The following is a 21,977-nucleotide window of genomic DNA, read 5'->3' as shown; positions in this document are numbered from 1 at the left end:
TGGCTTGCAGAAAGCTTTCTATTACTGGGCATATGTGGCCAGATCATTAATGTATAAATTAGGAGGAGGAGGGTGAAGAAATTAATGAGGAAACTTGTTTCACTGAGCTTTTAGCAACACGCAAAGGTATTCTTGGCCTGAATTCTTACTGCTTTTACTCCAACAATTGGAAGAGCTGCTTCTTGGGGCTGATTCTTTTTAATAAACAATGCACAAAAGGTATTGGGACACATAATTTTGGGAAGGAGTGCTCCACTTGGATTCCACTCTATAAGAATAATTGCCCTTGTGGCGTTCAAATTTTTTCAAGTATCATTTGGCTTGGAAAAGGTGATAGGCTGAATGGGTAAGATTGATGTGCTTGGTGAGAGTAATTGCTTTATCACCATTTGTGTGTCATTATTTGTTACGTGGTGTTTTACTTTGTGTGTACAGGGGTGCTCTGATTTTACAATGTCCAACTTATGAACGTTCATATTTAACACGGCGATTCCATACAAGGGTGTAATTTTAAAAACCTGATGTATGACCATTTCCTATTCTTATGAACAGTTCCTCTACATTGTCCTGCACTGTGTTCTGAACTGCATACAAATTGACTTGTGAGCAGGTTCTGTTCTGGAGTCCGTTCACAGCCTGGCTACTGCCTGTACTTTGAGAAATTAATGTTGCAATTATTATTGAAAATGAGCCTGTGATCCGGCACTCCAGAGTAGTTAGCTGGGAAATTATAGGCCTGTGATTTCTGAAAAAAGACTGTTTTCCACTGGGATTGCAAATTCCACCACAGAATATTGGCCACTTTTTGGACTGCATTTTGGGAACTCCTTGTGCTTTTTGATATTTCTTCTTCATACTTAATTGAGAGGTGAATTGGTACTCGCAAAATAAAACATTCTTGGATGACGGTGAAATTCCTTTTCTTTTGTTAGAACATAGATGGAAAGATCGAGAAAGAGAATTATGTCAGGCAGGAATTGCTAGCTTTCTGACTGAGGTAAGTGGTAATTGCTTCTTACATAGTAATGAATCTTAATGAATATGTGCAATATGTTAACCACATTTTGTGCTGTAGGAGTTAATCATAATGGGAGCTCCTGGATCTCATTATTGGACTGGAACTGTTGCTGTCAAGAATGAAAAGACAGATTCTTTGCTCTTTTACACGGATGATGAAAATATAGTTCAGTATGGAAGCTACCTAGGTATGCAACACCTGGTCATCATGAGACCTGTTTTATACACATGATGAATGTAAGCACTTTAAGAACTAAATGTAGCTCCAGCTCAATGCTGGGTAAATCTTAGAAGAACCTTGCTATTCCTAATGAAAGGTCTGTAACTTTCTTCTTTAATATTAACCAGGAACCAATTTATGTATTTTAACATGTTTGTTGTGCTTTTGCTGCTTTAGTCCACTATGAATATCAGTATAACACTGAGAGTGTTTTGGATTGTCAGAAGTGCTAAGTTTCAGATGATACATAACATCTAGTTTTGCGGAGATGTATATACATGATCACATGCTGCTATTTGAAGAATCGGGACGTCCTGCTGAACATACTACTGTCAGCAGCACCAAGAGAAAAACATTGGTGAACTGGCTGTTCATCCATTGTGCATGGAATTGTGCTGTGGCATTTGTTTAATTCAGAAATAATAAATTAATTGTGAAACTTTCTGGGATTCCTGAGAACCCAAGGACTGAAGGCTCTGCAAATGTGAGTTTGTCCTTATTGGCGGGATGAGTGTTCAGGTTGCTGACATGTGATGTTAAAACCAGAGACAGATTAGTTCCATGTTGTAGAGTAGGTGAATGCTCAGAAATAGAATGTATGTTAAGGTGATTACAAAAGGAAATATCTGGAAACATAACTGGATATGATGCATGACTATAGTACTAAAAAAGGTTTATATGTTTAAGGTTAGCCGGTGTGCTAGCGCAGCTATCTTGACCCAGACTTAATGCAGTTGCAAAGCATGAGGCGATCATAGAATCATAGAATTTTACAGCACAGGAGGCATTCGTAGAATCATAGGATTCCTACAGTATGGAAACAGACCATTTGGCCCAACAAGTCCACACCACCCCTCCGAAGAGCATCCCACCCAGACTGATTTCCCATGTCTAACCCACTCCATTCACCCCATTATATCTGTACTGGCTCCCGAAAGAGCTATTCAGCTAGTCCCATTCTCCAGCTCTATTTGTGTAGCCCTCTGAATTAATCATTAGCAAATATATATCCAGCTTTCCTTTGAAGCCTCCTAAGGAATCCACCTCCACCACTCCCTTGGGCAGCGCATTCCAAATCCTAACAATTCTCTGAGCAAAGAAGTTTTTCCTTATCGTAGCCTAAGTATTGGGGTTGCCAGCAAATTATATCATTGGGTGATTGGGTGAGATCAATGGTGTAGCTGAATAATATTGAATTTTATAAACATCACTTTTGCAAGTGTATATTTAGCTGCAGGAAACTTCAGAATTACCACTCCAATTCGTGGTAATTGCTTGTGCTTCCTTGATTGTTTTCATATGCTTGTCATTTGTAATTGGTAATTAATCTTCCAACTTCCCTTGTAGCTTCCAGAACTGTTCAGCCATGATCCATCACTGTGTTATGAATGAGATTTGATCCAAAAGTTATAAGTGTAAACCTGTGTCGTTTGATGTGATGTATAACAACATTGTATTGTTTCCCAGGTTATGCTGTTAGTGCAGGACACTTTACTTCTCCAAACAGCACAGAGATTGTAGGAGGGGCACCTCAACAGGAATTAACTGGTCAAGTAAGAATTTTAATTTCTTTTAAAATAGTTCCTTCAGGTGCAATGTCTTCAAGATGAGATCTTCTGCATTCTGCTCTGCAACTATAAAAATGATGTGAATGCCTGAGGTTAAATTACATCAGAAATTCATTCTTCGAAACAGTTTTAAACATGATGGCTTTGCTTTTCCAAATTATTCGTTTTTGTTCCTTCCGAATTCAGTCTGATGAAATGAAATACCTAACATGGGGAAATTCTAGTAGATGTTAAGAATGATTATTTTATCCGGTTCACTCGAAGGTGCATTAACAAATCCAGCTTCTCTTCAAGACTCAGTTCTCCACTCTTCTCCTTACTTGGACTGACTTTTCAACACCATTCAGCATGAAACTTCTAAACTGAGTTGATAGACTTTTCATGCCAATATTTGATATACACATTTACGCTCAACCTTTTGCTCTTGACCAGTAGAGAGAAGGTAGCATTTGAAAATGAGGCAAGTGTATAAGGAAGGAACACAGAGGTTGACTGGAAGAAGTTAAAAGAAATTGATTTCCCTCATCTGTTTCTCTGCTTACTTGCCATAATTCCTAATGTGAACGAATTACTGCATGCGCTTTTCTCATTTGCACACTTTGTAATATGGCTTTGAATCCTTTCTCCTGCATACCCCACTCATTAATGTCTTGGAGGTCTAGCCAACCCTGTCCCAGTTCCATTTCTTCCAGATCTGACTGCCATGTCCCTTTCTTCATTGAGCTCATGATTCTAATGGCAGGAGTCATGGTTTCTGCGTACATCAGTGGGACTCTAGAGAGAATAAGCGTATGTTTGGGTATGCAGTCATTCAGCAGTAGCTCTGAGAAGAATCTGATGTACAACATTTGTAGCTGTATCAGATAGTTGCAGGATTGAGTAGGCAGGCCAAATAAATTCCAACGAAAGATGTGGCATGAATGATAATGAAGAAGAGGCAAGGGAACCAAAGTTAATAAGTGCTTTTAAGTGGGGGAAGATGCTTGTACACACAAGTGTACAAATTTGTAATTGGAGGTGTTAGGAGATCAGGATCCATTGCAGATTAACAGGGACGGTAGATGAGTGAGCAGGATCTGATATAGTGCTCAGTTAGAATTTTTGGTGAGTTGATGTGGGATGGTAGACTGCCATAATTTTTGGAATATTGGAATCTGGAGCAGCAGATAGGTTGAGACAAAGATTAATGATAATTATGGAGGTAGAAGTGCATGGTATTTGTGACTGAGAGTAGATGAAGTTAGAAGCATTGGTCTGAGCTCAGCAAGATGCTGAGATTTTGAATAGTATGGTTCAAATTGAGATAGTGGCAGAAGTGAGATGAAATTTACCACAGGGATGCTGAAATTGTGGTGGAGGCTACAGGTAAAGGTGTCAATCTTCCCAATGTTTAACTGGAGGAAATCGCCACTTATCTGAAAGTAGAAAAGGTGCATGACAGCACTGGGGCAATTGAGTGGTGAGAAGGCTGCTGGAGGTGTAGTTTTAGATATCGTTGTCGTAAGGATAGAAGCCAGTTTGATTGCTTCATATGATATTTCCAAGGTGCAAATTGCAGATGAGGAGAGTCCAGAAGTTAGTACAGATCCTTGGAATCTGATGATAGGGATGCAGGGACTAAATGAGAAACTAGTGTTCAGATGCTTTGGTTTTGATTAGAAGTGAAGGTAAATGAGTAGAATCCCACCAAGCTGGAAAATGGAAGAGAGAGAGATTGGAGAACTGTGTTCATGTCAATGATGTGAAGTCATTCTGGCAATATGCACAGATAATGCACAACAGTAATCAGGAATATTATTTGTAGTTTTGAGAGCTGTTCCATTGCTGTGGTGGTGTGACTGAAATTTGGAATGTGACCAAATAGTTTTGCTTTTTGGTATATCTAATGGATAATGTGGTTGGGTTACTCAGTACATAAATTTCTCGGTAATGCAGTGTTGAGAAATGAAACTTTCCTTCCTTCAAATTATGAAGTAAACAAATGAAAGGCGTGATTTGTCTGATGATTGAAATTATTTTTGCAGGTCTACATTTTTGAACAGCATGAACAGACGTTGAAAATCATTTTCACGGCAAAGGGTAAAATGGTATGGCATTCAAGTATTATTTAATTCTGTGGTTCTGTAAAGGTTATAGTGTTTCACTTGTTACTTTTGCTTTAAGCTTGGCTCATACTTCGGCTCATCAGTTTGTGCGGTGGATCTGAATTCAGATGGCTTCTCAGATCTGTTAGTGGGAGCCCCCATGTACAGCATAATCAGAGAAGAAGGGAGGGTGTACGTTTACTTGAATAGTGGATTGGTAAGATTTGAAGAAGTTCTCTTGGATTAATAAATATTTAATAAATCTCCAATGATATAGTCTTGAGAGGTATTGTTTTTGTAAAAGGGAGTGATGGAAGAGCTGGCGATGGAATTAGTTGGAAGAAATTCTTACGCAGCAAGATTTGGAGAGGCAATCGTGGACCTTGGAGACATTAATGAAGATGGATATGCAGGTTTGGGACATGTAAAATACATGGTTGGGGAAATTACTTTTCTGCATTGCATCATTTCACATCAGGTATCATCTTTGGAACGTTTAACCTTGTTAGACACATTATGTAAATGGAGTTGTGGTTGTTTTAAAGCATTGAAGTTACAGTTGTGCATGAGGCATTTGAGTCATGAGTACACTGAAGATGTTGTGAAACTTGAGAGGGTTCAGAAAAGACTTACAAGGATCTTGCCAGGGTCGGAGGGTTTGAGCTACAGGGAGAGGCTGAATATGGTGGGGCTATTTTCCCTGGAGTGTTGGAGGCTGAGGGCTAACCTTTATAGAGGCTTATAAAATCATGAAGGACTCAGATAGGGTGAATAGTCAGAGTCCTTTCCCTGGGATGGGGGAGTCCAAAACTAGAGGACATAGGTTTAAGGTGAGAGCGGAAAGATTTAAAAGGGACATAAAGGGAAACTTTTCATGCAGAGGATGGTGTGTGTATGGAATGAGCTGCCAGTGGAAGTGGTGAAGGCTGATTCAATTACAACATTTAAAAGGTGTCTGGATGATATATGAATAGGAAGGGTTTGGAGGGGTATGGGCCAAATCTTGGCAAATAGGACTATGTTAATTCAGGATATCTGCTCGGCATGGATGAGTTGGCCAAAGGGTTTGTTTCTGTGCTGTACATCTCTATGTCTCTATGACTCTAATTGACTTTGTTTAATTCCACAACAGATATAGCAATTGGAGCTCCCCAAGAAGAGGATCAGCAGGGAGCTATTTATATTTACAATGGAAATGAGAAAGGGATATTGTCCAGCTTTTCTCAAGTAAGTGGTTGAAATTTAATTTGATCTAAAACTTGGCCTTTCAGATATCTGTGTTGAACAAGTAAATCATGTCACCATATCATTTCATAAATCTTAGTGTAGACTTCAGCTACAAAGTCATAGCATTTCATCAATAAAGTAGACCCAAGATATGTCCTGTTTAAATAGTAGAAAAGAGTGCATTTCTGAAATTTAAAAATAAAGAAATCAATGTTGTTCAATCTGGTTATTCCAGTCATGGAGTAACTAAGTTTCAGTCTCTGGTTTTCTGATACTGACCCTTAGTGAATAAGTTTGTCACTTGTCTGTTTAAGGTCTATTCCAATCAGGTGGGAAAATATTACCCTTTGGGATTGTCCCTTGCTTTAGGGCACTGGTGTATCCTCCCAGACTTGGAAGTTCTTCTTGCCACTAGCATGTGCATCCATTAGTTCTTTTCCAGGATTTAATGATTTTATAAGGAAATTCACCTGGGTAGGGATGGATGAAGGATAGCTGCGGTGGGTATATAGGAACTATTAGAGCCAAGAGTGGTTGACAGCCTCTAGGGCAAGAGGGGAAGAAATATTTCAAAAACTAGGGCTGGGAATTGAATTAATCACTGTGGAATCCTAGAAAAATTATGGCACAGAAAGAGTCATAGAATCAGAAATTTTGAACATTTTGATGTGTTAAAAAGTTAAAACTGGTTGATCATAATTTTGATTTCAAACTCTTACAGCGAATCCATGGACTACGGATTAATAATGCTCTGCGCGCATTTGGCCAATCCATAACTGGAGGTGTAGATGTTGATGATAATGGTTATTCAGGTAATTTTCAAATTTTCATTCATACATTTAGTGCGTCAAAGTGTTCAGTTTTCCTCCACAAATCTAATGTGGAGGAACTAAATTATTTGGTATTTTTGAAAATTTCTATGAATGTTGAAGATGAGCAACAAAAAAAGTGGTGTGTTATACATTTTAAAACCAATCACAAAGGAGCCAATATTGGATTTTGTTAAGCTACCATCAGAAACAACAGTTGGTAGCAAACGTATATAAGGGTCATAAATACTTGTTTCAAAGATACAACACCTTTGTCAAGTTCCTCATGGATGGAAGAAATTAAATGAACAAGATGCTGATGGACTCTGTGCAACAGATAAGAGTTGACTACTTATATGCATTTCTGAAATATTTCACCTCTGACCAACACATAATTCTAATGGTGATCATATCATTGTCGAGTACAGGTGAATAGTTTGTTAATAAGTTTTTGACCTGACACCTGGTTTATTCAGTCGACTTTTCTGTACTTGCAAAAAGGGGAATGGTAAACTCCAAGCTTAGAACAATGTAATTTATTTTATTTTAGTTTGATTTGTGCTTTATTTTCTTCACAAGCATGTATGTTTTGATAGGTGAAGTCACCATAGCCTCAGAGGTCCGTAGGACTGCTCTCTCATTAGAAAGAGATGACCGGTGGTGATTTAAACCGGAGGGTCACCAAGCCTCAGGCAAGGGGAGAGGTCAAGAGGCATGACTTTCCCGGTAACCTTAGCCAGTGCAAGAATTGAACCCGTGCTGTTGCTATCACATTGCATTGCAAACCAGCAGTTAACCAATTAACTGATGGGGGTCTGTTCGTTCAGCTGGATGGGCGGCTGGTTTCCAATGCAAAGTGGCACCAATAGTAGACTCTTGGGCTATGGTGACTTTATATCTTTACTATATTTTGACTAAAATTCAGCTTTGAAGTCAGTTTAATGTTTTGGCCATTTACCTTCCAGAGGTGATCGTTATATTTGGGAGACATCTGTCTATTAAATCTATTCAGTTACTATACAACATTTAAATTGCACAATACTGAAATTTCAGTGGTCTGTTAGAGTGGAAAATGGACCTACCTGCTAGGTGGAGTTAGGTTTTGGGATGTTGACTGAATTTTCACTTCCCTGAAGTTTGACCAGGAGCAAGTTGAATCCACTGTTGCTACAATGAAGAATGGTGGACTATGAACTGACACTGTTGGCATGGTCAGGGTGAGCCACAGAAAACTACCTCAAACGACCTTTGAAAAGCTAAACTTATGGAAAACACTGCCTGAAAATACTGTTACTTACTTGAGAGTCTTTCTAATCAAAACATTAGCAGCATAAGAACAATCCCGATATGGCAGTGTAAATGTAGTTAGTCTTTGAATTGATTGTCTTTATCTACAGGCATTTAAGGCTCTTTCAGGGGCCTCAATAAAGTGGTTAACAGATTTTAGCTGTCAAGACTATCGTGGAAACCTTAAGACTGGAGTTGTCCAGGAACTCACCCAGAAGCAACTCCTTACAACACATGTGAATACACAAAAGATTTCACTGCCAGGATCTAAAATTCAGGCAGAACCCTACCAAGACTAGGTTTCATCTAACTTTCTCATCAATCCAGAGATTTACTGGATTTTTGACAATGTAGGTTTAACAGCTAAATACATTCCAAAATGACTAGTACCTCTATAAGAGGTATCTCTATATGTAGGATCCTAAATTGATCTCCAACCTGAAATTTGCCTCCTTTTGCACCATTGTGAAGAAAGCAAAATGCAAGTAAATCATTCTTCAACCTTAGGCTGAATCAGAAATGGTTCAGTGGAAATAATTGTATTTATTGTAGAGAAAAAGAAAGTGTTTTGGAGAATTTGTTTTCTGATTGTTGAGTCTGTATGGAGTTTTTGAATGATGGATGAGTACAGAGCCTGCCATTCCTTCCCTTCTAATTAATACTGCTAAATAATAATGAAAAGAAATTTGCCTGGAATCTGATTTATTTGAGCTAGTGACAACTATCAATCTGTTGTTTTTCACAGATGTAGCTGTTGGAGCCTTCATGTCTGATACTGTAGTGTTGCTCAGGTAAGATTGAGATGTAATTATTGGGAAAGATGATTTGACTGAATAAAATATGGATCCCTAAATGACAAGATATAAAGTAGTGACCTTGCAGTACATTATATGTTGGTGGAACTTGAGAAATTAAGCCTCCAATTTTTTGATTTGAATGTTACAGACAGATAATTTTCAGCAAGCAGTAAGTTTGTTGCTTATTCGGCGATGCTATATGAGAATATTTAGTGATGCTATTTGCTTTCAACATTGTTAATATTTCTGGATATAATGGATTTAATAACATGCTTTTCATGTACAGTGATCTGTTTTTATTCTGTACAAAGGAAGCAACATTTTATTGTGACATTGAAGAGCTGTATGTTGCAGTGCATGTATACTTTGATAGAGTCGTGAATGAGGCCTAAAGTGCACCTATATAATATTAAGACAGCGGGCATAATAAGAAAAATTTAGAAGTGGATTAGTTGCAGGAGACAGCAAGTGACATTATAGAGGTTTATAAAATCATGAGCATGGATGGGGTGAATAGCCGAGGTCGTTTTTCCTAGGGTGGGGAGCCCAACACTAGAGGGCATAGGTTTAAGGTGAGATTGGAAAGATTTAAAAAGGACCGGAGGGATAACTTGCCCACACAGAGGGTGATGCATGTATGGAACGAGCTGCCAGAGGAAGTGGTGGAGGCACAATTACAAGGCATCTGGATGGATGCATGAATAGGAAGGGTTTAGAGAGATATTGGCCAAATGCTACAAATGTCTGGTCAGCATGGACAAGTTGGACTGAAGGGTCTGTTTCTGTGCTGTATGACTCTGACTTTATGACTCCATAAATACTAGTTAAAAGAGCAGTATCAGACTTCAGATGTAATTTTCTGTATTCTGACATAGGCATCTCTCTCTCGAATAGAGTTATTTGTTTGAGGGGCATGACTCTGTATCGGGTTGATGCATGTGAAGGATGACTGCCACAATCAGAGTGGAAACATCATTCTACACCATCCTTTAGCCATCCAGCCAACTGATTTAAATAATGCGCAGCTTAGAAACTGTGCTGAATAAATTGCCAGTGGAGCTAAACTCCGACTATGTCCACTCTATCTAAATGATAATGGATTCAGAAAGATAAAGCAAGCTGGTCAAAGTCACTAAAGTAAGAGAGGGACTTTGGAGTCTAATAAGTGTACTCCAATAAGAGTCTAATAATTTCCAGAAACCCAGGCAAAATTTGTATCTGAGCAGAATTACGATGGCTGAAATTGAATACACATCATGCAGGAAAATTTGTTGAATATAAAAAATGGTATTGAGCTCACTGGAGAAGAAGTTAAATAGCAATGCTAAACTTACCTTTTTAAATATGTCCATTCACTGCAAACAGCAGCCATTGAAATGAACACAAAGGCTTACTTTACCAGTTAAAAAGAGCACTGCATGTATTTATATGGTGTTGTTAAAGTATTTCATAAGTGTTATCGAATAAGATTGTATATTGAGTCATTGAAGTAGATGTGAAGGCAGCTGCCCAAAGATTAGGTCAAATACGTATATTTTTAAAGGAACATCTTAAAGGATTAAAGAAAGATGGAAAGATATAAGAAGGGATTCTAAAGCTTAATGTCTTAGCCATTGAAAACAAAGTTGCCTGTGGTGGAGAGTTTAAAATTGGGGGTGAGTGAGAGGTCAAAATTGGGATGAACATGGATGTCTTGGATGACTACAGAGGAGGATGAAATCATAGAAATATGGAGGAGCAAAAAGCCATAGATTAACTTTAAAACAAGTATCATAATTTCAAAATTGAGTTCATGCTTTGTTGGGAGTCAGTTTGGTTCAATAAGTACAGGAATAATGTATAATCAAGATCTGGTGTGGGTTGGGATTTTACAATGAAATTTTACAAGAGTAACCTTACAAGAGCAAGAAGAAGAGAGGCCAGATAGGAATGTCATGGACTAGTCGAACCTAGAGGCAACTAATGCATAGATAAGGATTTGAGCAGCAGATGAGTTTAGGTGGGATGAAATCTGGTGAAGTTATGGTGAAAATATATGGTGTCTGTGCAGACATGTTGTGAAGTTAATCTCATTTCCAAATATGACACTGTGATGTGCACAGTCTTATTCAGCCTCAGCCGGAAAGATGGTGGAGTTGATAGCCCAAGAATGGAGTTTGTGATTGGGAATAAAGGCAATGTTCAGGTGAAGGAAATTTCTGCTCATTCAGTACCACATGTCAGGTAAGCAGTACGATCATTTTGAGGGTTCAGAGAGATGATGGTGAGGTACGTAGCCTATGGGGCCGGACTGTGTCACCAGTGATGTCAGAAGATGTCAGATCACGTGGGAACAGGACCTGGTTGGAAAAGGTTCTAGAAAGGTCAGGCTGTACAATGCCTCTATGCATAATGTAAATAAGCGAGAAATGTTACTGAGTTTGCAAGATCCTCGTGCCCAGTCCCCATCTGCCTGTCGCTCCTAGGGTCTGCTTGTGCCATTCCTATGTGCTGCAAATGGTGATGTGCAATCTGTGAGCCATCTGTGGATGATTCCCAATGATGTGATAAAAGACTGGGAAAACCCTTCAGCAGCCACAATGCACTTGAAGAAAGCACCCACAGTAGTAATCAGAACAGCTTGTGGATACTAGAGCCAGGTGACAGCCAAAGGGACAATAGAAATGTAGAACGATAGAATAAGATGCCATTTCCTCTTTCTGAAATCTGACAGTGTGTAGGGCCCATTCTGGATCAATTGGCATCACTACTGTAACAGGTAACTGACCACCACCATAAGCCTCCATCAAAAACCTGACAATACATAGGTTATACTGACTGCACAAGATCGAGGAAGAAGCCATCAAACAGGACAGCATCACTACAGTTTTTCTTTTTGTTGAGACTATTTGACAACAAACCAAAAAGAATTCAGTGTTTGAGGCTTAGCGGTAACCTTTAAATTCATTTTAAGAATCTTCATTGGACACCAACTAAGCATGCACCTGGGAGAGTCCCCAGAGTGTGTCCAACACTTCTGAATGGGAAGGCTGAGGGCACAGTTACTGTCATCGCTCCAAGTCCACATTGTGGTTAGAAAAACCTTCATTGGCTTCAAACTGTCACATCATCACTGTAGTCCTGGCAGACAGAGGGGGCATTACAAACTGACTGTGGCACCACACAAACTTTCAGCTCCAATTACCGATGAATAGGAAGTATCTCTTTTGGAGGAGGTCACAAAATCTGAAGAGGATTTCTGGAAGATTGATATCATGGTCAATGATCGTGAACACATTTGAGGTTAGATACAGTAGGAGTGTCAATCCTTCCTGACACAGTGCTGTGTCTGAAGCCTTCGTTTTGCCATCCATCAGCCTTGTGACATCAGGATAGGGACAGGTGACAGCTGGACTTCAGTGTAAGGGAAGACAAATTACAGAAGTTCTTGTCCCCCCAAAACAGGAGTACTGAAGCAGATAGCCTGCTTGGATTTGCAACTGAGCCACAAGTTATGGAACTCAATTTACGACCATTTGGAATCATCTCAGTGCCTGAAATTTACCAGTGTGCCATAGCCAGCATTTTGGAATGGCTTGTAAAGCTCCCTGTCTCTCAGCCAATAACCTCAGTCATGGCACTAAACTTTGGAGCACAATGCCAGGCTCAGAGCATGATTGCAAAACCTGAAATCATGGGCCTTGTACTTGATTGTAAATGTGACTCTGTAAACCCAGTATCAATCTTTATCGGCAAATTGTTTACGCATCTTTGAAGACAGAGCAATTAGGAACTATCTGAGACCCCTTAACATTATAACCTTCCAAGATTTCATGGGCATGGACAATTATTTGGAGAAATGCCGGCCCTATTTAGTACAAGTTAAGAAACCACAGTACCAGCTGCTCAAGCAGGACCATGCCTTGTACCAGGACAAACACCAGTAATAAGTATTCAACAGAATCAAGGAAATACTCACTTTACAGCAAGGCAGGTTCACACTTAGCCACTGTGGTCACAGTTGATGTGTCATCCAAAAGCTTGGCAATATCCTGCTCTAAGTTCAGTGCAGTGGTTCCTGTTGACTGATATGCTCTGCCAGGGCACTGAGAGACACAGCAGTGGTGTGCTATCATTAAAACTCATTCGCTGGGCTTGTGACTGAAGTTTCTGACATTTCCTGGAGCTCAAGTTTGCTATTCACATAGACCATAAGCTATTAGTCACCCTGGTTAGCATTAAGGAATAGATAAGAATTGTTAAAGGTGCTATGTAGAATACAGGGGTTTAAGTTATCACTCGTTACTGAGAATGTTGAGAATGCATTATCCCACATCCTCATGGTGATGTCTTACACAAAACTGGAATGTTTAGAGGGATATGGGCCAAATGTAGGCAAGTGGGACTAGTTTAGCTTGGGAAACTTGGTTGGCATGGATAAGTTGGACTGAAGAGTCTGTTTCCATGCAGTATGACTCTATCACTTGTTTTTGTTGGAGGTGGGGAGTCCTATGCTTTCTTCACCACCAAACTTCTGCCGGCAACCATCCAGAAATTGGGAGAAATTTTGAGCAGCCAAAGAGCTGAAGCCAAGTGTGTACACAGGAATTCTACTCGTGTTGGTCCCCAGCATTTTCCCCTGTGAATTGTATTCCAAAACTCTTATTCAACAACACGACCAATTCAGTCTGCTGGATAACATGCTGGGCTCTGAAAAAAGAGTGGTCAGCTGCAAAGGCCTTAGGTTAAAGATACTTCCCCAGGAGGTAATTAAATGGTGGACTGGAACCTGCAATTCAAATTTGTGGCTGAATTCTCTACGGCAATTGATGATGTGATTTCTCATTGTGTCTCTGCTGCCATCCATAGACCAGACCATATGTGATCACGATGGCCATCCATTGTTCCCATTTTGACTGTAGCTGTGCCTTAGGATGGATTTCATGGTGTTAAGAACCAAAATGTTTCATTTTGCAGTGGATGATAACTCTTGGTGGGTTAAGGTCAAGAAACACCCATGTCCCTCTTTGATGGTAGTTATTGCAGTACTCAAGGAAACTTGTGTCAGACACAGCATCCTGATTCAGATGCTATTGACAACAGTCTGCAGTTTGCCAATATTTGCTTCAGAAGCTTCAATAAGACCTTGGCTTTGTCCACAACACAGTTTGCCCAGGTGCTCCCAGACCAATGGAATGGCCAAAACAGTAGTCTACACAATGACATTTTTTGCTAAAGGATAATAGTGATGTTACTTTGGCCAGTTATCTTTCTATTGTCTTGCTCCATCAGAACAAGGACAATAAACTATACATGCAGCATCCAGCTATTCCACAAATGCCATGTCTCAATATGAGATCAAACAGTCTGTGGAAAACACCGTAAAGGACAAGACCCACTAACACTTTAGCCAGAGAGTCAGTGTGAGTCCATAGCCAGAATTGCAGAGGCCAGGTTTTGAGCCAGTGAATTCGTTGACAGTTTTATCCAGTGCACACTGATTAGGGTGTTCTCAGGAGAAATAGATCTGCACTGGTGTCCAGGCTTCTGCAAAACTAACTTTTTCAGTTACTTGGATTATCAGGAAGCCAATCTGATCTCCACACTGAATAGTTCACATGCTAATCTACAGGAAGACATTGATATTTTGTCTCCTCCTCGAAAGGAGATAAGAGTGTGTTCAGGCCAAGTGTGAACCATTACAACGCACAGCTCTGAGTTGGGGGTGGTGTCCATGACCTTGTAGGGAGGAGGTTTGTAGGCTTAGATAAGTAGCTTATGGGATAGAGCAACCTTTGTGTAGAGGTTTACCTAAGATCTTAATAGCTGCATCCGAGTGGCTAAATCCCTTCTCTATGATATCCGATTACATGGGACTGGATGCTGGTGAGAGAAGGTTCTAAAAAGATCATGTTGTACCATGCCTCTGTATTTAAGTAAACAGGTAATAAATGCTGTTTAGTTTGCACTAGCTTAGTGACCTCATCTAGCAGAGGCTTCCAAAAATGAGGTAGAGATAGATGCTGACAGCACACATGTGAAAAAGTGATGCTGTGTTTTTGTGATGTTGTCGAGGGGCAGCATGTAGATGAGAAATAGGAATAGATCAAGGATAGCTATGTAGGGAAACACAGGGGTGATAGTAAAAGCATTTGGAGAGAATGTATTGTAAGTGATTCTCTGACTTCGGTTATATAGATAGGAATCGGACAAAGAGAGCACAGTCTGTGTAGAGTCTTGTGCTTGTCACTTTGAAGGTGAGGCATTCTGTTAAGTTACATCTTAAGCAAGCAACTCCAGATGTGGGAATTGCACAGAAACTAATTATGCAAGCTCTTTGTTAAATAAGCAGCCATGAGGGAATAAACAATGTTTCAGATGCACACCATTTGAAAACTAGAAAAAGTTACCAATGAAAAATATTTAAATATTTAACAGAAGGAAAAGGAGCGGAAACAAATGCAAAGATGAAGAAATTGAGTAATGCGTAAAGTGCTTAAGTAAAACCTTTTTGGTGATAAATGGCCAAAGAAACATTAAGATATTGGGGAGCAGAATGTGAGTTAAAACTCTTCTAAGATACAAAGAACATATGAAGAACTAGATGGAGCGCTAGTGGTATAAGACAAGCAGGTATGAAAATAACAAAAACTATTCATGGTGCCAATGCCAGTGGCTCAGGATTCTAAGGGAAGGAAATACCAGATCAGACAGAGTTCAGGCCTCCTGGCAGCATCATGTTGCCAGTCACCAATTACTTTGCTACACTGGCATGTCCTCCCCATTCTGCCAGCCACACAGAAGGTGGGAGCCAACATGCATTTTTTTTGGATTATTTGTGCAAATTATTGAAGTGTGTAGCCACGTTGACAAGTTTAATTTAAAGGAACCAGCCTGTGGGACTCTTGCATGGCTGTGCAAACACGGCTTAAAGGGTAAATTGATCGGAGCTGTAATTTTAAGTGTGAAACAATTGAAGATAATATTACAGCCTAAGGATTGCACATTGTATAATACAGAAATAAGGTTATGTTCCTTGACTCAACATAAGCTTGAGGAACAGCTTATCTGGTTAATTTTTCTGCTGTTTTCACCAATATTTGATGACTAGCTGGATGTTTCCTGACCTAGAGCTCAAGAGAAACCATGCAAGTGATTAAATTAATGAGGAGAATTACCAGGGTACTGAGTTTTGCAAAAAAATGGTTAAAGCATGTGTGTTATGAATGCAAATTCAACATTAACAGAAAGAATGCAAAATAAATGCCCTTTTAATTTGTATTTGGATTCAGCAAACAGCTTGCACTGTATGTAACTAATATAATTGGTTATGGTAGTTCTCACAGTTGTTCTTTTAAGAATGGAGTCCAATTTTGATGGTCATTTCTGAATGAGTGATTATACATTAGAAAGGTATTAGTCAATGTTCTAAGGTACCAAAGTTGACAGTTGTAACAATTTTGTTATTTTTAAAAAATACTGTTTTTCCTGACAGAATGTGGACATTTGTATTTTAGTAACTAAAACTGAAATTGCTGGAGAAACTCAGCAGTTCCAATAGCACCAGAGCAGAGTTAATATTCTTGGTCTAGTGACCCTTCAGAAGTTTGAAATTTCCAACATCTGCAGATCTTTGCTTCATTTGTATTTCAGTGGCATTTATGGATAAAGAATAAATGCTATTTTATACCTACTTACAGAAAGTCTAGAAATAAGTTAAGCTATAAGTTTGTCATTCAGAGAAATTAGCTTTAGCTACAAAACGAATAAGGGGCAGCACATTACATTTGCAAACATTGTCTCTTTATGCATTTGGGATATTTGTGACTGTTACCTGGAAATCTCTGGAAAAGTTTGAAACATTCAAACAAAACAGAGTTGCAAATTAGAAATCAGAAAAAAAGGAAGTTGTGTTCATTCAAACCAAACAAATTCAACCTTTTACATAGTTAGAATAGATTGTCATTGAAAATTCAAAGAAACATGGTTACACATGGTGTGACAACTTTTGTGACACTTTTAGAGCTTTAATGAAATGCTTTCAGAAGCAGAGTTGTATGTAAGATCTGAGGAAGGGTCACCTGACCTGAAGCATTAACTCTGATTTTTTCCTCACAGATGTTGCCAGACCTGCTGAGCTTTTCCAGCAACTTTTTTTGTTCCTGATTTACAGCATCCGCAATTCTTTCAGTTTTTATTTTGCATATAAGGTCTGCCCATTCACAGCTGGGCTACATTCAAGAAATAACATTTATTTCTAAATTTCACAATCTATTAATACTATTTACCACATTGCTAAAAATATATTTTTGTGTGAAGTGTAAAACAGATTTTTGTTACAATTCTACAAAGTATTTTTAGTGTTGTGTATTTACTTGATAAGAAAAACAATGAACAAGAATCAATCAAGGCAGCTGTGTTTGAGCTTGTTTGATTTTCACTTTATTTCTCATTTCCATCAGGAAATTTCTAAGAGCTAGAATTGATGCTGTCAACATCTTCAGCTTATCAATTCTGCCTTTTGGGAAGGGAGGGAAATGGCACCTCTGTGGTAGATTTAGCATTCTCATTATTATAGCTACTACTTCCTTTAAGACACACCCTCCCCCCCACCCGCCACCTATGCACACATGCACACGCGCGCACACAATCCTTAACTCTAACTCATCTTTCTCTAGTTTCCTTCCTATAGTTCATTGCACCCTCTCCAAGCTTACCTTTGAGATCCACCTCCTGTTCTGTCAACCCTTTTCACACTTAATTGTTGACTACTCAACTTGCCTAACTGTTTCAGATGTTAGCTGGTATTGTTATCTCTTTTCAGATACAGTTCCCCACCTCCTCTTTCACATCTGCAGTTAGCATTCCTCTCATTTAAAAAAAACCCTTTGAACTCCATCCTTACAAAATAGGAACCCATCTTCAATCTCACTTACCTCTCAATTCTCGACCTTGCTGTTGCCTCCCAAATCTGTGCCTGTATTTCTTGGAACTCCACGGATGAATCCCTCTACTCAGGTTTCCACTTTCACTATAGAAGTAAAAACAGCTGTTATCAAAGTAAAAAATGACATGGTAGCCATTGTGACCGGACAAAGGTAAACTATCTTCTTCATTTATCTTGTCTGCAACCTTTTCATATGGCTGACCACACCATCCTTCAATGGGGAGGTGATAGCCTAGTGGTACTATCACTAAACTATTACTCCAGAAGTTCAGCAAATGTTCTAGGGACCCGTGTTCGAATCCCACCATGGCAGTAGTGGAATTTGAACTCAATAAAAAAAATCTGGAAGTGAGAATCTACCAAGAACCATGAAACCATTGTCAATTGTCAGGTTCACTAATTCCCTTCAGGGAAGGAAATCTGCCATCTTCCCCTGGCCTGCTTGTGACTCCAGATCCACAGCAATGTGGTTGACTCTAAATGGCCCTCTGAAATAGCCCAGCAAACCATTCAGCTGTGTCCATCGCTATGAAGTCTCAATAAAAAAATGAAACTGGACAAACCACCTGGCAACAACCTTGCCATCAGAAAGGATAATGGCAGAAACAGCCCTCTGTAATATCCTCCTTACTAATATCTGTAGACCAGTGCCAAATTTGGGACAGCTGTGTCACAGACTAGTCAAGCAACAGCCTGACATGATCATACTCACGGACTCGTACCTTACAAACAATGTCCCAAACACCACAGTCACCATTTCTGGACATATCCTGTCCCATCAGCAGGACAGACCCAGCAGAGGTGGCAGCACAGTGGACCCAGGCTTGTTCTCCCTGTTCTGTGTGGGTTTCCTCCGGGTGTCTGGTTTCCTCCCATAGTCCAAAGATATGCAGTTTAAGTGGATTGGCCATGCTAAATTGCCTATAGTGTCTGGGGATGTGTAGGTTAGGTGGGTTAGTTTGGGAAATGCAGGGTTATGGGGATAAAGTAGGGAGTTGGATCTGGATGGGATGCTCTTCGGAGGGTTGGTGTGGACTCGATGGGCTGAATGGCCTGCTTGCACACTGTATTCTATGATCCTATGATTTTTAGGCTTAGACCTTGCAATTGTATGATGCATAAATTATACTGTAGCTTTTCAGTATTTAAAATATAAATGAGAGCTTGTGGGATTACCAGCAGACCTGCCATTATTAAGGAATCAAAATAACTGCCCCCTTTTTGAATGTGCGTGGCGTAAGAATTATTTTTAATTATTGGTCTAGGACAGGGGGAGATTAAGAGGTGATCATGCACAATTGAGATGCTATTGAAAAACCCATTGTTGCCGCTAGTGTGTTATCTATGCACTGAATCAGAAATTAGGAACACAGCCGGTACCACTATTTGCTGTCGCTATAATTTATCCTGACAAATAGATGAATTAAATATTTCTGAAATGCTCTTCTGCACCAAGGTAAGAATGAATTTTGACGTGGTGCATTGCTACCTCAGCGTGTTGATTATAATAAGTTGCATTAATTTAAGGAAATAATTTCCAATTTAACTATTGGAAGTTCATCAAACTTCCCCAGCCACTGAAGAGTAAAAATTGCTGTTGGGGTAACTAATTATGCCAGCGTCCATCAGTCAGTGAGAATGAATAGGAGCAGAGAAGGTTGGCCAGGAATACCAAATTGCACAAGAGACATCCGATCTGAACCTGTGCTTTGCATTTCATGGCATTTACATTCTCAGGCACAGCTGCCTGATGCTGGTGGAAGAGGTGCAGTTTCCGAACTCTCTGGTTTATGTAGGAGGCTGTTATACTGCTATGTATCTACTTGAAGAAAATGTGCAACCTCAAATGTGAAAAGAAAGAGTTGCAATTATATAGTGCCTCTTATATGATCAGTATAACACAATGCACCTTACAGCCAATTAAGCACATTTGATGCATAGTCACTGTTGCAATGTAACAAGGAAATTATTACCAGGCACCATAATTTTATTGCTACATTCCAAACTGGAAGAGGAGCATTTAGTGTCATTCACCTTGCTAACCAGAAGGAAATCATGATGTATTTGTTTAGGAAGCTACAGAAATAGTTTTTTTCCAGAATCCAAAGGATCAAAACTTGCATGCAAGGATCAGTGTTCATCCTTCATCCTACGTAAAAATATGTAAAATCAGTGGGCAAAACCAAAAGTTGATTCATCAACCATACCCCACATAACTACAATGCCTGAAGCACTGCACACCATCAATCTTTCAGTCTCCTGAAAGGGAGAAAAAGATTCCAAGGCCAGTCTGGAAAATCATCTCCATTCTCCATTTGTGATCAGCATTTGTCCAGAAGACCCACAATCCACCTGCCGGTTTTATGACCAAATCTTTCTTTGATATCCATTTTTGTACCAAGCAAGGTAACGATCTGACTGGCAACTTTTATGGAACATACAATTCCAAGAGGTGCCTGGTGGCAACATATAGTTCTTCCCAGCTAAGGTAAGAGGCTTATCACAAACCTTCAATAGGTCACTCATGAAGTTTCTCCATCACTGAGGAGAATTGGAGGAGAGAGATGTAGATTCGGAGTTAAGCAGCACAGCTTCACTGTACTCCTGGGAGGGCAGCTGAACTATATAGATTCTTTCTTTGTGCAGAATCGAGAGCTGCTCGCTGTCCCTGTGCCAGTAGATCTTAAGATAAAATTTTAGGAATTAGGCAGCTAAGTTTTGCAGGGCTTGGAAGAAGTCCTAGGGAGTTGAAAAAGTGAGAAGGTGGCTGGGTCTCTAATGGGGAAATGATGAAAGGTTCAAAAGAAGCCTGTGAACATTAACGCTTCAGCATGGTTGCGAGTATGGTGGTTAAAAAGCTCACAAGCTGTTTTTTGCCGACTGCAACTGGGCAAAATTGGAGCTGGGTGGGGCACATGGATGGGATCTGGGGCAGGATTGGCTTCATGAAGAGCTGGAGTTATGCTTGTGATTGAATATTGGAATGTCATTTCAGAATGAAGGGGTGCTTAGAACAAAGAAAGGAGGATGATTGACCAGAATAAAAGCAGTTCAGGCAGTCCATGGTTCTTGACAGGGAGCTTCAAGATCAGATCAGCAACAATGAAGAATTTTAATCCTGTGAAGATCAATGAGATTTGATGACCCATGTATCAATAACATCTGGAGTGAAATGCTGAGAAATCCATGGGATCTGACTTGATTGCATTTGCTGTTTGTGGAGCATGTGGGGTATTTGATCATAGCCTATTATCTATATTTACCACATTTTAAAACTGAGATTTGGAAATAAGTTGTACATGTATTGTGGACTGCATCATGTAAGGCAGTGGCATTTTGGAAGATCAAAATTGTCTGATGTACTCATGGCTCATGTCGCATTATCCAATACAAACAGAATGCATTGAAACAAACTGCATGCTACAACCAGTATTATTGGTACTTTGAAGCATCAGTTCATAGGTATTAAGTATTATGAGACAGATATAGAACAGCTGATCTTCAGGGCTTCCAGCACATTTGTCTGCTACATTCTCTACTCACTGCCCTGAAAAGAAGCTTTGGCATACATATTGATGATTAGAATGGCAAAGTAATACCAAAATAAGTAGATGACAATACCAGTGAGCAATTTGCAGTCACAACAGTGCAGCAAGGTCAAGATGACTTCAAGCAGTCCCATTAATGAACCATTTTGTGAAGGCTCCAATCACATCTGAGTAATTCTGCCGAAGACTCTCTTCCTTCATTGTCATGCCCTGCTATTCAAGTGCCTGTGAAAGCCATCGTGTGTTGCTATATTGTGAGAAAAGTTTCAGATAATAATTGCACAGAACAGTGCCAAAATAAATTGCAGGGCAGTTGCTTACTCCATCATGTAATGTGTGCATGTTGACAAGTTGGGTTGGCATAAAGTTATCCCTTGAGACATGTTTTTTCTTTAAATGTGTGATACTAAGTCTGCTATCCTTCCTAATTAAATCCCTTCTAGGAGGTGTGATATTTTCCCAAAGGACCCTTCCTCTTGGTATTTGCCGCATTC

At 39.6% G+C, this 21,977-nt stretch overlaps 1 protein-coding gene across 1 annotated transcript in view; it reads left to right on the top strand.

The window, feature by feature from the left end:
* Positions 1–21,977, top strand: part of itga4 (integrin alpha 4) — a 143,530-nt gene that overhangs the window by 30,038 nt on the left and 91,515 nt on the right. Inside the window, exons 5-13 of the mRNA XM_020513197.2 lie at positions 933–997; positions 1,076–1,205; positions 2,705–2,790; positions 4,830–4,892; positions 4,969–5,106; positions 5,194–5,302; positions 6,022–6,116; positions 6,838–6,928; positions 8,958–9,003. Of these exons, the coding sequence (XP_020368786.2) occupies positions 933–997; positions 1,076–1,205; positions 2,705–2,790; positions 4,830–4,892; positions 4,969–5,106; positions 5,194–5,302; positions 6,022–6,116; positions 6,838–6,928; positions 8,958–9,003 (823 nt within the window). The remainder of the gene's footprint in view (positions 1–932; positions 998–1,075; positions 1,206–2,704; positions 2,791–4,829; positions 4,893–4,968; positions 5,107–5,193; positions 5,303–6,021; positions 6,117–6,837; positions 6,929–8,957; positions 9,004–21,977) is intronic.

Source organism: Rhincodon typus, chromosome 7 (assembly GCF_021869965.1).
Source record: "Rhincodon typus isolate 14 chromosome 7, sRhiTyp1.1, whole genome shotgun sequence".
Lineage (NCBI taxonomy): Eukaryota > Metazoa > Chordata > Chondrichthyes > Orectolobiformes > Rhincodontidae > Rhincodon > Rhincodon typus.
Note: the sequence above shows the minus strand (reverse complement) of the source record. Positions and strands in the feature narration are given on the sequence as shown.